Source organism: Neolamprologus multifasciatus, chromosome 14 (genome assembly GCF_963576455.1).
Source record: "Neolamprologus multifasciatus chromosome 14, fNeoMul1.2, whole genome shotgun sequence".
Taxonomy (NCBI): domain Eukaryota; kingdom Metazoa; phylum Chordata; class Actinopteri; order Cichliformes; family Cichlidae; genus Neolamprologus; species Neolamprologus multifasciatus.
In genome coordinates this window covers 26,890,754-26,907,638 of record NC_140452.1, presented here as the reverse complement: position 1 = coordinate 26,907,638, position 16,885 = coordinate 26,890,754, and the positions used below count along the sequence as shown (strand labels likewise).

Below are 16,885 nucleotides of genomic sequence, written 5' to 3'. Positions count from 1 at the left end.
GTCCAGCAGATTTTTAAATTTTATGCTATTACTCTCAGTTCCAAAATGAAAATGATGCGAGCCTCTGCGTATGCTGCAATATTTGGAAGAATTTTAGTAAGTCCTTAAAAAGTAAAATCATCTGGACAGTAAAAGCCTGAACTTTAGTTCAGAAGTAGCCAAAGCCTGAGCTCCAGCCACGCTCCGGAGTCCTTTTTGTGCAGAGCCGTGGAAACTCCTAAATACCTGCTTGGCATGTTCTTAGGTTTAACTTTTTTTAAAAGTCAAGTTCTTCCTTTTGTGGTAGTTTTGGGATCCACATAATAGAAACGAAGTATGCTACAGAGAGTGCTTTTGAGGCATGCCTGAACGATGCTGTAACTGCGTTGTTCTCTCCTCGTTACAAGGTGTTCTAGAGGGCTTGGTTGGCTCTGCCCGCCATCAATCAATCACTTCTTATCTGAGAATTCGAGAAGGAAGGAGAGTGTTTTCAGTTTTTAGTTCTGCAATGTGAGTTTTATAAGACGCAAGTGTTTAAAAAAAAAGGTTTTTGACCACAGATGGGGATTTTTTGGCTTTAGTTCTGCCCTAAAACGCCACAAGAGAGCTCTCACTCACCTTTGATCATCTCCTGTCACGCCGATTTCTGCGCTCTGTTTAAAATGCGGCTGCTCCTGTTAAATAAAGCTGATTACATTAAAGTATACGTTACACAATTTTGTATACAGAAATATATATACAAGAGAGGCATGGGGCGTCTATTGAGGGGGTATTGCACAGGTCATATTCCTGGTTAAGTATTACTCTCTCAACAGTCACAAGACTGTATATGTGCTGGATTTCATTTGTACAGAAACATGCTGGGAATGATGAAATGTGGTTATTATGGCAGTTTAGTTGAAAAGCTATTACATTTGGGAAAAGAACAAGTTTGTATTTTAAAAGGTTTGCTGGGAGCCAGCCTGCATGTGTTTGTATTTATTATTGTTTGCTATGATTTAGTAACAAAAGAAGTTACACCAAACCCTCCCAAACAGACGGGAAGAGGAAAACTCATGTGTGTTGAATTACCATAGCTAAAATTCACGCTTTCTTCACCAAAACACATGTGACTCAACAATATTCCCAAACTGCTGCAAAACACAACACTGGCCCCATTTTAAATGAGAAATAAACCATTAAGCAGTAAAAAATCTTCCTGAAAGTCCTTGGTTATTTTTCTGTTTAATTTTATACCAAGACCAGTGTCGGCCAGGGCTGATATTATGTGTGGTCTCCTTTCTCCAGACTCATGCTCACAGCTCGCTGGTCTACCTGGTGTCCCTTCTGGGCAGCATGGAGCACAGCTTTCACCACACCCTTCTGCTGGAGATCAGAGCGCTGACCGACCGTTACCCATCTTTACTGGGCGGCTGTGGTAAAGACATCTACAGGATGAGCAACTCTTTCACTGCAATAGCCAGGCTTCTGGGAAGACGACTGGAGGAGAAATCAACGTCACACTGCAGGTTAGGAAACACCTGTTAACATGGGCTGCATGAAATCTCTTAGCGGTGGTCACCTAAAATCTTAAATAGTGTCTCTACAGCCTCTCTGGATTGCAGCAGCTAGTATGGAGAGTAGCTAGAGACAACTAGAGATTGATATTCAAGTGTTGCTGATTATATTCTTGTTTTGTTTTGCATTCGCTCAGGAGTCACTTTAATAAAAATTCGAGTTTGTGCAGACTAAGCAACTACAATGCTATGTTTCTTCCTTTTATTTAACCCTTTAAGACCTACCATAGAACCAAGTCCGCCAGAGCTTATATTATATTTTTGTGTCATTTTTGGGAGCATTTCAAGTTGATATACATCAATACAACCATTATAGCCCAAATTGTAATAATATGTATGCATTAAGTGCATAGTCATTAGTGCAATAAACTACAAAAAAAATTAAAATCGTTTTTGTTTTTTTAACATATATTTCTAGTTAGAGAAATTTAAGAGGCTTATCCCTCAAAACTGTAAATACAAAAAAGTTGCACAAAATAGTTTCCAACCACAGGAAATGTATTTTAAGTGTCTTCATAGTTTTATTTTTGAAATACACCAATTTTTTATACACTGCAGAAAAAACGAATATAAATATTATAATGCAAATTTGCAAAAAAACCAGCATATTCATCAAGATAAACTATTTCCAGCAGTGTAATATGAGTCCTAAGCATCCCAGAAAGGACACAGAAAGTCATAAAGTCAAACATAACTTTTAAAAACACCAGTATAGGCTCATAAGGCCCTGATGGTAAAAAACTACATTTCCGCGATAGTTTGCGCTGATGGACGTAGGAAGTGTTACAAACAGCTGATCGGATCGGCAAAGCGTGCTTCTGGAATATTATGTTTTTGTTGCTGCAAGCGCTTTTTATGCAGTTTTTGCAAAGCTTTATTTAGAAGGAAACTGTGACTTAGGACAAGCTGATAGCATAAGATGTAAGTACAACTCCTCCGGTTTCGTATGCAAAAAAAATTATTGTGCTAGCTTATGTGGTTGCAGTGCTACCGGGATTTAAAAATAGTTGCGCAAAACAGAGCGTGCCCCCTCCGACCGGCTTTAAAGGGTTAAAAGGGGATTTGTGCACTCACTGGCCAGTTTATTAGGTTCACCTGGTCACCTGCCTGTTAATATAAAAAAGAAAAATCTAATCAGCCACCCACATGGCAGCAGCTCAGTGCATTTTGGCATGTGGATATGGTCAATACAGCCTGCTGAAGTTCAAACCGAGCAGAATGAGGAAGAATTTATATGACTTTGAATGAGGCATGGTTTTTTGGTGCCAGATGGTTTGGTCTGAGGATTTCAGAAACTGCTGATCTGATGGGACTTTCCCACACAATTATATCCAGGGTTTACAGAGAACGGTCTGAAAATACATATTCTGCTATTCTGTTGATAGCAGAGGACCCCCAAGGTGGTCGAGAATGACTGAGCTAAGATCCTGTGGGACTTCCAGATACAGGCGGACAAACTAGTGATGGTCAAGTAGAGAAAGGCGACAGTAGTGACGGATGTAGCTATACCAAGTGATAACAACGTTAGGAAGAAGGACCATGAGAAGCTCAAGAAATACCAAGAGCTGCGAGAACAACTCGAGAAGTTGTGGAGGGTAAAGGCAGAAGTGGTCTCGGGACAGTGACCCCCAAACTGGGGGAGTGGCTCCAGCAGATCACAGGAACAACATCTGACATCTCTGTCCAGAAGAGCGCAGTTCTAGGAACAGCTAAGATACTGCACAGAGCCCTCAAGCTCCCAGGCCTTTGATAGAGCACCCGAGCTTGAAGGATGAAGGCCGCCCCACAGGGCGAGTGGGGGATTTTTTTTTGTGTCAGAGACTGAGTCATAAAGAGAATGCACATACTGACTCGACACATTGAGCTGTGTTACTTTGATCAGGACACTAAAATCAAATCTGGGTCTGTTACAGCACACTGTCATTTAAGGTCATTAAAATATTTTTCTTTTTGGTTTTGCCTTCAAAACAATCTGCGTGCACAAGAAGTGAACACGCCATACCGTGCATACGCTGGCCAAGAGTCATCTGGCTGCCTTGTGGAAATGACACACACACAGCTCTCTTCTAAATAAGAACATTGTGTGCAGAGTTTGAGGCTTCGAAAGACTTTGCTTGGGGTCTTTTGGAAGAGAGATAGAAGGGAAAAAGGATTGGAGGGAGGCAAAGGCAGTTTATTAGTGAAAGAGCAGGGGGGAGTGGAAAGGAAGCCCTCTTTCAAACAAGTAGAAGTTTTGAAGGATATTTGTATAAAAACACAAGTAAGGAACGAAAAACAGAAAAAAGAGCGAAAGAGGGTTCGACACAATTTGAACCAATCAATGTGAGAAAGCACCAAATTAAGCCAACGTTTGCCAGAGGGGGAGAAACTTGTGACATTGTCAGCTTCAGGTCACACGTATAGCAACTATAATGCAAACTGGCTCTGTGTGCATTCAGGGTGGATGAGGCATTCCAATCAGATGGAGAAGGAGAAGGAGGAGCACCAGAGCAGCAGCTGCAGGTGAAGATCCAGGCCTTTGAGGAGAAACTGGGAGACACGGTGGAATACGAGGAGGAGGAGGCAGCAGGGCAGGACTCTCCTGCCCCGCAGCGACGCTACAGCCTAAGCCAAACAGTCAGGGAGGAGAGGCGTGAGATGAGATTCAACAGGTCAGTTAGTAAGAACATGCTTCTGTTCAGTGTCCTCTGAAATCTGACTGGATAGAAAAAACATATTTTTATGAAGAATCTGGTGGATTTGAAGAGATGCCTTGAGCCAAGAAGACGTTTCTATATGTGTGTTTGTTGAAGAATGTAAACACTGCCACACTTGGAAAATTTTGTTTATTTTATGAAATCGAAATGACACAAATTTACATATAAAACAGTGACCAGGTTACATCGCTGCCTCAAAAGTTAAAGACTGTGTTGGAGGTGGGTTGCAAAGTGGCTTGTAGCAGCAGCTGCATCTGTAGCAGGCTAAAGCAATTACAGGGCTTCCTTTATGAGATATACCAATGAGATGGTATCAGCTGAGCCAGCAGACAATGAGGGCTGGCATAGAAAGAAATTAAACATTAGCCATGTTTTCGCAAAAACATGCACATGTCTTTAATTGTTCTGTATATTGTCCTCTAAAATTTAGACGTTTTATGTTTTGGGGGGTTTATGTTGCTGTGTTTTGTTAGTGGGATAAAACTGTACATAGAATCTCCTGGAGTACACCTGGTATATATATATATATATATATATGTATATATATATATATATATATATATATATATATATATATATATATATATATAGGGATGGGTATCGTTTAGGTTTTATCCGATACCGGTGCCAAACCGGTACTTTTGAAATGGTGCCGGTGCTTAAACGGTGCTCAAACCGGTGCTTAAAGAATGGAGAACACAAACTTTGTCCAAAAACCTCTCATGTTCAGCTGTTTTTTTGTAAAAACATAACAATGTTAGCCTTTTCTGCAGCTATGGGGCATATATGGTATCACTCTTGGCTGGAAGCAGTGCTTAAACAATGGAAAAAACACAAACTTTGTCCAAAAACCTCTCATGTTTAACTGTTTTCCACTTTTTCTTTGGTCATTTTAGCCTTTTTGGCCAGGGTGAAGGGAGTATCTGCCATCAAACAAGAAGACAGCCGCATGTAACTACGATGGTGTTTGCTAGTTCACCTTACATGCATTAATGTAATAACGTGGTTAGCCTACTCAACGTAAATTACACACGGACAACATTAAGCTACTCACGCAGAGAAGAACGGCTGCTGCTGCCATCATCATCCGTCATCATTTCTGCTACACTGGCAGGGCTAGGGGCCAGGACTCTACACTTCGGGTTTTTGGGGGATGTTGCTAACTCCGGGTCCGATAACAGGCACCACACCCGCAGTAGATGTGCTCGGTGTGAGGTCTCGCAGCAAGCTATCAAATACGGCGCATTTCTCTGCTTTAAAAAAAACGCTATGCATCGCCAGGTGTTTCATCGGATTTGAGGTGTTACCTCCTTTGACAGTATCACAGTATCAGCTTAAAGCACTTGTTGCAGGCTGCTTAGTTTGCATATTTTGCTGTGAAGTACAGCCAGACTTTTGACCGCTTCGCCTTGGGCATTTTTAATCTGTAGCTCTGCTCTAAAAGAACGTATGTACCTGGACACGCCTACTATCCCCGGAAACGTAAAATGATTGGCTAGAATCTAAAGCGTATCATTCCATACCAGTTGGTGGCGGTAATGCACCTTTCAGTTGTTTGCCAACCGCCAATACAAATGTAAGGAAGAAGAAAGTGTATCACAGCCATGATGGCACCGGATACTGGTACCCATCCCTATATATATATATATATATATATATATATATATATATATATATATATATATATATATATATATATGGCACAAAAGATCCCTTTCATTATCATCTTTGTAGTACAAAATGCTCTCTTGGTGAGATGTCCCACTACTCTGGAAGTTGTAATTTCTTTGTGGCTTAAGGATATTACATCATTTCTCAAAGTAGAAAAAAGTAGAACAGTCAACAAATATTGATGAAGAGGTACCAGAAACATTTTTATCGCTTTAACTGTTAATTTCTTCATGCTCTCTCTCCTAGGTCAAAGAGCCTGGCTCTCCACGCCATGCGTTCTCGGTCCATCAACTCAGACGAAGGGGAGGACGGTGGAGGGGTGGAGCTCAGCACAGATAGCGCCTTTTCCAACACTCTGCCTAATCAGCATTCAGAAAACCATGAAGTCTCACCTGCTGAGAGGAAATTGACAGATGGCTCTCTGGTCGGCGTCACTCCGCTAGACAGAGCGGCTAAAGAGGTGGAGAAAAGTCAAAACAGAGAGAAGGATGTACAGAAAGGAGAGCGGGCGGAGCCTGACAGACTTTTCATCCATTTAAGAGACAATATGGAGATGATCAGAGAGTTCTGTAAAGTAATGGTGCAGCAGATCCCCATCCCAGAGCAGTGTGTGATAGAAGGTAATGCATGCTGGTAGAAGCTGGTCTTCAGTATTAATCCACAAGTATTTAAGCAGAAGTTGATCAATAAACGTAGGTTCCATGGAGACTGTCAAAGGCAGGGTTTATTTAACCTGCTGAACCTGAATGAGATTACAATCAGACTTGGTGATTAATGGGTATTAATGGGATGTGGTATGAATATACCTCATCTTCTCCTGTCTTTCGTTCCCACGGTGTGTCTCTAACACACTGACACAGATGCAACGCTCAGCTGAGGGTTGATTTTTGCCTCCAAAGCTCCAAATTGAGAGGGATTTGTTTCTCCAAGAGCACTAATTTGATTTTAGTTGTGCGCTCACTGATTACCAATTTTAATCCTATCCAGACTGTAATTTACCCACACCCTCACCCCTACCCCGCCCCTGAATGCCGTTTTCTTTGGTCTTCCCAAAATTTCTATGCTGTCTGAACAAATACTGTAGACTGATTATTTGTGTGCTAAAGGCTTTCCAGTTACTGAGAATCAACAGCCCGTGAGGTGATGAGGTTCATGTGATTTTCCTGTGGAATTTTCGACCGCCTCGTCTAATTTAGCAGTGGCTAAAACTCCAGATGACATCAATGTAGTTAGTGAGGTGCCTAATGTCTAATCGTGCCTAATATCTCCTATTAATCATTTATAAATGGGACTTGTTAGGGGTTATTTGATATTAAGAGTGAGAGGGGAAACAGCACACACACACACTACACAGTGAAAAAATTGCCAGTGTTTCAGCTGAGCTGCTAATCTGGGCTTGCGGTATTTGGACCCCACAAAGGAATAACAGAAACAAGGAAAACTTTTGGATGACATCCAATCTTTGCAGTTCAGGTTCAAAATCACATCAACGTAATAGGATCAAAATATCATTATTTTTAATGGGAACTGAAAATGGTTGTTAGCATTAAATCGGGCCTTGAAGAAAGGCTGATGATTCAATTATAAAAACAAACCAGCAGTGTGTGTGTGTGTGTGTGTGTGTGTGTCACTACTTTCAGATTTCCTTGCATTAAGGTTGCAGTAACAGTTGTTCAGCTAAAGATTTTGGATCTAATACAGACTTGTCTGCGCGCCCATGTCCAAATCGGAGCAGCGTGACAGTTCAGATAGGAAGTTGCTGTAATTGGAAAAAGAAGAAACATGCACATCTCCAAGCACCTACATCAAGACGGAGGGCATGCGCTGAAGAAACACAGCCAGAAAGCAATCAGTAATCGATTTGTCTTGTAATCAGTTTACAAAAGGGTTTATTCCAGCCCTCTCGGGCCTGCTTATTCTGATTGGGATGTTTATTTGAGGCATTTCTATTCTGTTTGGGGTGTACAGGTAGCCAATGGCAATCTGGCAGCTAAGGCACAGTGAACTAGGGTTATAAATACAGAGGGAGTTGATTAGGGCAATATGTTTAAGTGAGCAGAGAGGCACTGAGGGTCAGGTGACTAGCGGTGGGAAACGGGACAGGCCGGAGCGGCTGAGTGTGAAATGACAGAAGAGGCAGTGTGTGGAAAAACAGGCAACCAGAAAGAATCACACAGGCAAAATCTGCAAAGCTAAGTAGAAACAGATGAATGCATATGTAGGATGTTTGCAAGAAGCACACGTATGCATGGGAGCAGTTTTGGTGAGCGTGAATGACGAGCACTTTTGTGCTTGGAGTTCAGGCAGAATCGAAACACCAGTTCAACCAGTTCAAATAAGCAAGAAACAAGAAATTAATCTAATCCATTTTCTGAAACTTTCCAATCCATTTTCACGATTCCACACTCCTTCTTCTCATATTTAAGGATTTGGCGCTTTATTTTCATTCAGTTCGTTTCTGCTTATTTTCAGTTTTCCAATTCGATTCGGTTCACTTGGATTAAGCCTTCACTGCCATCTTTTAGCGGCTCTTGTCATCACCTTTTGCATATCCAAACGTTTTTTAACTCAACCCAGCCCCTCCTACGATGATAAATCCTAATGTGACGTAAGTAATAAAAACGCATCATGTGGACTTGTTTTACAAAATGAGCACATTTAGAAAGAAACGCATTTAGCTGGACAACGAGAGCTCCCAGAGCCTACACAGCACATTCAACAATACATGTTATCATATGCATAATACTGCAGTTTAAGTAAACAATTAGACATGATGATCCAGTGTGTACTCCTTTCTCTGAGCCATCCACAAACACAAGCTTGTAGTGAGGCATTATTCTTTTCACCATATTCATGATGAAAAACACACAGAAAACCAGACGCGTACACGATACAGCACAGGAGGTGATGATATTTTGATTGACACGTGAGGATGTTATTGCTCCGCCTTTGGCCTTAATGTCATTTTATCTGAGAGGCAGCCAAGAGTCAAACGGCACCCACACATTACACGCACATGAAAACAGGAAACAAGACAGAAAATAACAAACTCCTCCTTTGGCCTCTGGTTAATTGATTGATTAAATCTGAAGGTGAATGTAAATATAACCAGCAGTTGTGTACTTTGAGTTTGATGGCTTAGTATTTGGTCCTGCTGGCAATGAGAATCCACCAAAGGCTCGCAGCCTATGATGTCACGGGTGGTCTCAGCTGGATGATGTCATCATGCTCCTGGCTGACCTTCCCATGAGCTGCTGACCCTTCATCTCACAGGATGAGGATTACACAGAAGAGTGCGCTTGAGCGCTCAGTCCAAACAATATTCTGCACTCCTGCACGTGCACATGGACACAGTAAAAACACGCTGCGTCCACATGCTTTTTTGTCGATGCCGCACTCACAGGGTGCCTCTTTGCTGCTCAGAGTTTCATCGTGAGCTGCTCTTGGTTTGTAGATGATGCCTTTTGGGTGGGATTCTGTTGTTATCGTCAGTCTTACTCGTTCTCTTTCTTTTGTTTGAAAGCTGGGTGCATTAGTATAATGCAGGACTTTCTAAACTGGAGCTCATGTACGGCACTATGCAAAAGTTTTTGGGGTTTTTTTACTAATTTTTAATCAGTCCTTCAGGCTTTGTGTCTGAAAAACAAGTGTTTCTGGCTTGTGTTTCACACCAGATTTTGTACCTGATCAGACAAACAACCAATTTTAAATTGAATCGTTAGGCTCTTTGTCACTGAAGTTATGAAAAAGCACAAAATATTATCTTTGCACCAACAATATGATTCAAAAAGAGCTATTAGCTGAAAACTTGGCAGTTCTGAGCGCAGTATGAAGTGTGTCCTTAAAATAATTTGGGGAAACTGAATAAGTGGATTACAAAGAACAAGTGGCACAAGAGGATGAACAGTATCTGAAAGAAAATCTGGCCATTTCTGATGCTAAAGCCTCATCAGAAATGTCAGACGTGTCTCAGTGGAAGCAAGAAGCCAGTGTTAAGGAAGGGAGATGGGGAGAAAAGGCTGCGGTATGCCAACTCACACAAGAACTGGACTAAAAATCAGTGACAACAGGTCTGATAGTGATGAATCCAGATGGGAAATTTCTGGTTTGTCACTGTGCAGAGAAAAGGTCAGGAGAGAGATACAACAGTGAGTGTCTACATTCCTCTGTAAAACGTGATGGAGGCTCTGTCATGCAGTGGTGTTGGGGATCTTGTCAAAACTGGTGGAATTATGAATGTAAATCAGATTTTGAGCCACCATGCAATACCATCTGGAATGTATCTTATTGGCAGTGAAGTGAAAGCATACCTAGATAGAGCAAACACACAATGTCATGGATTGGCCTCCCCAGAGTCTGGACCCCAACACTATTGAAGCAGTGTGGGACCATGTTGACAGAGAACAGAAAAGCCAGCATCCAAGGAAGAGCTTTGAATATCTTAAACTATTCCTAAAACGAAATGATAAGAAAGCTAATGTAAGAGAGTTTAGGCTGTGTTGAAGAATAAAGTTGTCCATACCAAATATTGACTTTTAAACTCATTGGAATTGTACAAACTCCATTTCCATCTTCCATCCATCCATCTTCTTCCGCTAATCTGAAGCTGGACGTGTGATATAATCTCTCCAGCATGTCCTGGGTTTGCTCAGGGGCCTCCTCCCGGTGGGACATGCCCGGAACACCTCACCCAGGAGGCATCCTTTTCAGATGCCCGAACCACTTCAACTGGCTCCTTTCAATGTGGAGGAGCAGCGGCTGTACTCTGAGCCCCTCCCGGATGGCTAAACTTCTCACCCTATCTCTAAGGTAGAAGCCAGCCACCCTTCAGAGTTAGCTCTTCACCACGAGGGACCGGTACAGCGTCTGCATCACTGCAGCCGCAGCACCTGCAGGAGGTGCCGTAGGGGTCGCCTGCATTGTGTGCTGGTTGGCAGCCAGGAGTGGAGGCCCTGGCAGACCGATCCCAATACCAAGACTGTCAATTTTCCATCTTCCTAGCAAAAATAAAGAAATGAGTGGTGACTCAGGACTTTTGCACAGTACTTTAGTTTAGTTAGTGTTGTCAGTAATCACACAGAGAAGCCAAGTAAGAGATCTCGCAGTACATATCAGTAGTAGTGTCACAAGTGTTGGTGCAGACACCAATACTAGTTTGTTTGTTTGTTTTTTATCTGGGCAAGGGCCCAGTTAAAATAAATAGTCAGTTACTTTTTCAATTTGACATGTTTTACTGCAACATTTCACAAGCTTGTCATAAAACTAAAATAACTGCCAAAAACCTCTCATTTGGTTTTGTCACGGAGCACATTATTACTGGTATTGTCAGTTTGTTGAGCAAAGTTTGCCGAAGGCAGCAAAGAAAATACACAAGACCACGTGCAAATGTAGAGAATCGTTTTGAATGATTTGGTAAATATTAATATTTTGTCATTTTTGCTCTTTTCGTGATGCAGATTCCAGTCGAGGTTGTGCGGCCAAGCTTTCGTTCTCTTGTCCTTTGAAGGGTCACTACTGTCTGTACGCCAAATCCTGCTTCAACCTGACCAGCCGACAGCCGCATCTATGGATTCACATCATGTTGTTACATTTACAGGTGCACCCAAATGTCCCGCTGTAAAAGCACACAAATGTGTTAGTAAGTGTAAGACGTGCATCTGATGTCATTGGTCTTTGGTTGCCTGAAGGTCTGAAATATGTTGTTTCTTAAACATTTTGTATTGGAGAATAATTGAAAACCTTCACTGACTAAGATAGTTTTACGCTCTCATGCAGTCTTTTGTGTCTTTATCTGAACCATATCCCAGTTTTTAAATTAGTTTTTGTTCTCCTGCTCTTGTATCTTGTCTCTTAGAGTAAGTCCAGCGTACCTCTCAGCACCAGGGATGAGTGTGTCCAAAAACTGGGTTCTCTTTGGGAAAAGACGCAGCTTAAAGGAGCTCACAGCTTTTCTATGGCCATGACACAGCAGACTACCCCACACAAGAAGGTACTGGACCACCGCAGTGTGGGTGTGTGTGTGCAATCATGCAGCTTCCTCATAAAAGCTATCTGTTTCCACCAGAGAAGATGAAGTCATCGCTTGCGTAAAAGAAAGAAATAAAGATAGGGAAGCGTCAGCACCCACTTTGTTTAGATATGGAAGGCACTGAATGGACGTTTTTGTATACAGGACCTCCGTTCGCCCTGTCTTCTCATCTTTATCATGTCTGTTTGTGTGTTTGCAGATTTGAAACACTGAGAAAAAGCAATTGAACGAGAGGGATGGGTGGGTGGGAATGGTGTGGGGGGTGAATATGTGCGTCTGGTTTGGTGAGAACGTGGAAATGGGTGGTGTTCTTCGTGCTGTCGCTTCTTATGTGTGACAAGCTAAGTGCTCATTAGGAAATAATTAGGCTCACAAAGAAAATACAGCTGTTATTTGTCTTTCTCTAAACGTGTGTTGTGGTTGCAACCAGCTGTGGTTCCCATATGGAGCCCTTACAGAAAAAACACGAGTACACTTACAGTGCTGAGAAAAAGTGTTTGGCTTCTTCTTGTGTTCTTAGTTTGTTTGCATATTTTGCACACTTACATGTCAAATTTTAACATTAGACAAAGATAAGCTGAGTAAAAAGAAAGTGCAGGTTTTAAATGATGATTTTATTTATTTAACCAAACCTGTCTGCCCTCTAAACGTTAATAACTTGGTGTGCCACTCGCAGCAGCAAAAGCTGCACTCAAGTGTTTGTGATAACTGGCAATGCATCTTTTGCATCACTGTGGAGGAATTTTAACCCGCTCTTCTTTGCAGAATTGTTTTAATTCAGCCACACTGGAGGGTTTTCCAACATAAACAGCCTGTTTAAGGTCGTGCCAAAGCATCTCAATCTGATTTAAGTCCGGACTTTTAGGCCACTCCAAAACCTTCATTTTGTTTGTTTTAGCCATTCAGAGGTGGACTTGCTGGTGTGTTTTGGATCATTGTCCTGGTGCATAACCCCTGTGTGATTGAGCTTCAGGTCATGAACTGACGGTCGGTCATTCTCCTTCTGGGTTTTGTGGTAGACAGCAGAATTCATGGTTCCATCAGTTACAGGAAGTCAGCGCCAGATCATCACACTGCCAGCACCACATTTGACTGAAATGCTGTGTTAGTTTTATGGTAGCTGTAACGGGACTCAAACCTTCTACTAAGTTCAGTTTCTGTCTTATGAGTCCACACAATCTTTTTCCAAAAGTCTTGGGAATCATCACATGTGAGATGAACTTTTGTTTTCTCTTTTGTCAACAGGTTTTTCTCCTTGAACTCTCCCTTTTTTGCCCAGTCGCTTTCTTGTTGTTCAATCACGGAAACTTAATTGGGAGTGTGCGTGGACACGTTTATGTCGCCACATGTTAAATCAGCTGCGCTTAGCACTTATGCACTCATACCTGCGTCACATACATACCCATAGGGTAAACAACCTCACTCTCTCACTGTCTGATTTGATTATCCACAAGCGAATTACTTTTCCTGATGATCTCAATTGTCCTAAATTAGATCACATTAAACTCTTGTTTGTTTTAGCTGGAGGCCTATAAAAACACAGACCCTGAAGCTACACATGCGGTGATCTTTTACATTTATGGGCCATATAGCGATGCTGATAACACAGTGCTTCAGCTGACACGCTCGTTGTTGTGTTTGGTCAGAGAAATCGCTTGTACGTGCCAACAATAACAATGACTTTACAACTTATGATCATCATTCACTTTCAGTATTTCATGTTAGTAAAACTGTAAGCTCTCATTCCCACTCAATTACTGCTGTTTTATCAGGTGCCTGTCAGACTCTTTTAAAAGCGTATTTTCTTGTGTGCCACATTTATTACTGTCACTGAGTCCTAATTCCTTGCTTCAGTTTCTGGTTTTGTTCATGATCAATCTGCCTGATGTTTATTTTGTATAACCTGTAGTCTTCCCCGCTTGTGCCCTTGTGTATCACCTTAGTACAGCGGCCCCCAACCCCCGGGCCGGTCCATGAGTTGTTTGGTACCGGGCCACAAGAGTTGAGGCTCGGGTGCGAAATTTATGGTTTTCAGGATTTTTACGTTAACTCTGTTTCCCTGGGTCTTTTCCTGCGTTGTAGTTGTGTGTCTTATTTTGAAAGAAATATTTATGGGTTACCATAGCAACCAGAGAGCATTAAGGGGCAGAGAGGAGGATGTTACTCTCAATGTTGTTGGCGCATTTCAGGAGGACGCTGCTAATAAAGTTACACAATTACACAGTGAATTTGCGTTTATTATTATATTTACAAAATACCACATTTTTTGTCTTGGTCGTGTCATTTTATTTTGTTGTATTTATCCGAACACCTTAAAGGCCGATCTTTAACATTAAACGGGTCCATGGCGCAAAAAAGGTTGGGGACCGCTGTCTTAGTATGTTCAGTTTTTTCCTGTTTTACTTTTGTAGTCTTTTGTACCTTGTGCTGGTCACGTTATCCCTGATCTGTTCCCTGTTCCACTGTAGCTTCATTACCTTTTGTATTTATTGTTCCCTCATGTGTTCCCTAGTGCTACCCACTGTAGTTTGCTTTTCCTCATGGCGCCTGGACTGTGTTTTTCTTTGATTGTTCCAGCATTAAACCTTCGCTGTAGGTTAATTTCTGCTAACGTCCACCATACTCCACACAGCGTATCCTGACATGGACCCTGAATCTTTGTGCTTTGCTCTTTGTTTCGACACACTGAGTCTTTCCTTTTCACTCGCTTTTTGAAAAAGCAATAGAAAAAATTAGATGGTTAAGTTTTTAGAAAAGGTCATGGATCACAGCATTCACCCTCTGAAAACCAGCTTACCCAGTGACTGTGACTCCTGGGCTTCAGAACGATTTACATGTGGCAATGACAATTATAATCACCACTGCCTAAAGTTGGTGCATTACTGTATACTGTGTATCTTGGTAGTAGTTAGTTGAGGCTCAGGAGGCAGATCAGATTGCCTGTCAATTAGAAGGTTGGTGTCTCAGTCCTCAACTCCTCCAGTCTGCATGTTGAAGCCTTCTTGGCGAGGATACTAAACACCAAGAACAGCTACAACACCGTGGATGTTGATTAAACAGCCGTATTTGTTGGCCTGGGAATTTAGAAAAGGGTCTGCAAAGTTTCAGCACAACATTCCAACAATGCATAAGTGCAAATGTCTGTGAAAGAATTATACTGTGTAAATGGACTGTTAATTGTTATGGTTAAGATCACTGCCTTCACATTAAAATGTACTTAGTGCAAAGCATTGACGGGGAGTGGTAAATACTGCACCGGTAGACTTAAACAAGTTTGCTCACCACTACTAAATTATCTTAGCAGAATGTAAAAACATGCTGATGCTGACAGCTTCGATTATGGTGATCCGGAAACACAAAACAAGCAAAATTAGTGTTGAGGTGAAAGAAAAAAACAAAGGTGTCATTTAAGAGGAGTAAGGAGGAGAAAGAGAGCCACTACTCTTTTCTCCATCCACATTCATCACACTGCCTCTTTGCTTTCTTTCCGCCTCAATGAGATCTACAGCTTCTCTCCTGTCACTGTCAGCCAAACAGCATCGCACATGATTTGACAGCAAGGAGAAGAGCCGCGGGACAAGGAAAGCTGTTATATGTGTGAGACAGAAAAGGTTACCAGTTACATCCGTACTGACAGGAAGATTTAAAGGGAGACCGTAGGGCTTTACAAGGCTTCGGTGATTTAAGAGGGGCTTGTGTTTAGCTTCTGACATTTTGGGTTAGTAGTTTTATGACACAGGGAAAAGCTGGTGGAAGCAAAGATGGGGGGATGGAGGGAGGTATGGGCAAGGGGCGGGGGGGGGAACCTTAAACAAGTTAATAACACTTGTTTTACAAGTTACAAATACATAAAGTTGGAAAATAGTAAAAGGTTAAAAGAATAAAGATGTAAAAGGATAAAAGTGAAGGAAATGAGGAGCAGAAAGGGTGGGGAGGAGCAAAGATGGTCAGATGGGATGCAGATGAAGAGAAAAGGAAACTGAGAGGAACTGAAGGGGCGGTTAGCAAGGAGTAAACTTTGCTGAGGAGAATACTTAAGGAGTGGGGATTATCTTACATAGTGAGAGGAAGACATGGCACAAGATACGAAAGGAGACAGAGCAAAGTCTGTGGAAGGAGGTGCTTGAAAAGTATTGTTTCACTCAGTTAGCCCAGCGCGTGAGAGTTTGTTGATACAACTGTGGTGAAGATAATGTTTGATGGAGGGAGAGGAGGGAGGAAGGCGGGGTACTCGAAGATAAAGATGGGGCCGAGGCTGTGATTAGATAAAGATGCTTGGGGACGAAACAAGGGTAGAGGAGACAGCTGACCTCTGCGTGTGCCCGTGTGAAAGGAGTTTTATAGTCAGGACCCCGGCCTGCCAGACAGAGCCGCAGATGAAAGTCCGCAGGGACAGAAATAAAGCACGTCCCTGTTTATTGCTTCAGCCTCTCCTCCACTCCCCCTTCCCAACACTCCCCCTTCTTATCCACTCACCTTTCTCCAGACGTACACTCCCCTCCCTCCTCCTCCTCCTTCCTGCTTCAGTCTCATTCAGTTTTCTCCGTGGAAATTTCACCTATATTCCTACAACCTCCTCAACCACATTTTTTCCCTCCATTTCTGGAGTTAATAACAGTTTGGCTTCTTAAAAAAATCTTTTATCATTCCCCAGTTTATTAGAATATCTGGATTTATGTTAAAAAAATGAATAAGATACGATTTTAAAAGGCAAAAACAACCTCAAGGACACGTTTTGCAGATTTGGTACATTGAGCATTGTTGCAGTTGCCGTCAGCCATGTGCACTGGCAATCTCGCATCTTGATGAAAATATAATTGTAAACTTAAACAAAATGATGAAAGGAGAGAGAGGAATGATAGAGAGAGGTGCACAAAGGGGGTTTATTGAAATCTCTGCGAGGACAGACAGATTACATTCAGACTCACATAATCCAGCCTTTGTTTCTTCATCTC

At 42.0% G+C, this 16,885-nt stretch overlaps 1 protein-coding gene across 2 annotated transcripts in view; it reads left to right on the top strand.

Moving 5' to 3' along the window:
• Positions 1–16,885, top strand: part of veph1 (ventricular zone expressed PH domain-containing 1) — a 90,845-nt gene that overhangs the window by 47,119 nt on the left and 26,841 nt on the right. The window contains exons 7-11 of one of the 2 annotated variants that reach the window (XM_085184555.1): positions 1,267–1,487; positions 3,974–4,186; positions 6,149–6,522; positions 11,359–11,498; positions 11,757–11,891. In XM_085184555.1, the coding sequence (XP_085040681.1) occupies positions 1,267–1,487; positions 3,974–4,186; positions 6,149–6,522; positions 11,359–11,498; positions 11,757–11,891 (1,083 nt within the window). The remainder of the gene's footprint in view (positions 1–1,266; positions 1,488–3,973; positions 4,187–6,148; positions 6,523–11,358; positions 11,499–11,756; positions 11,892–16,885) is intronic. The other variant, XM_085184556.1, reaches the window with a different exon arrangement.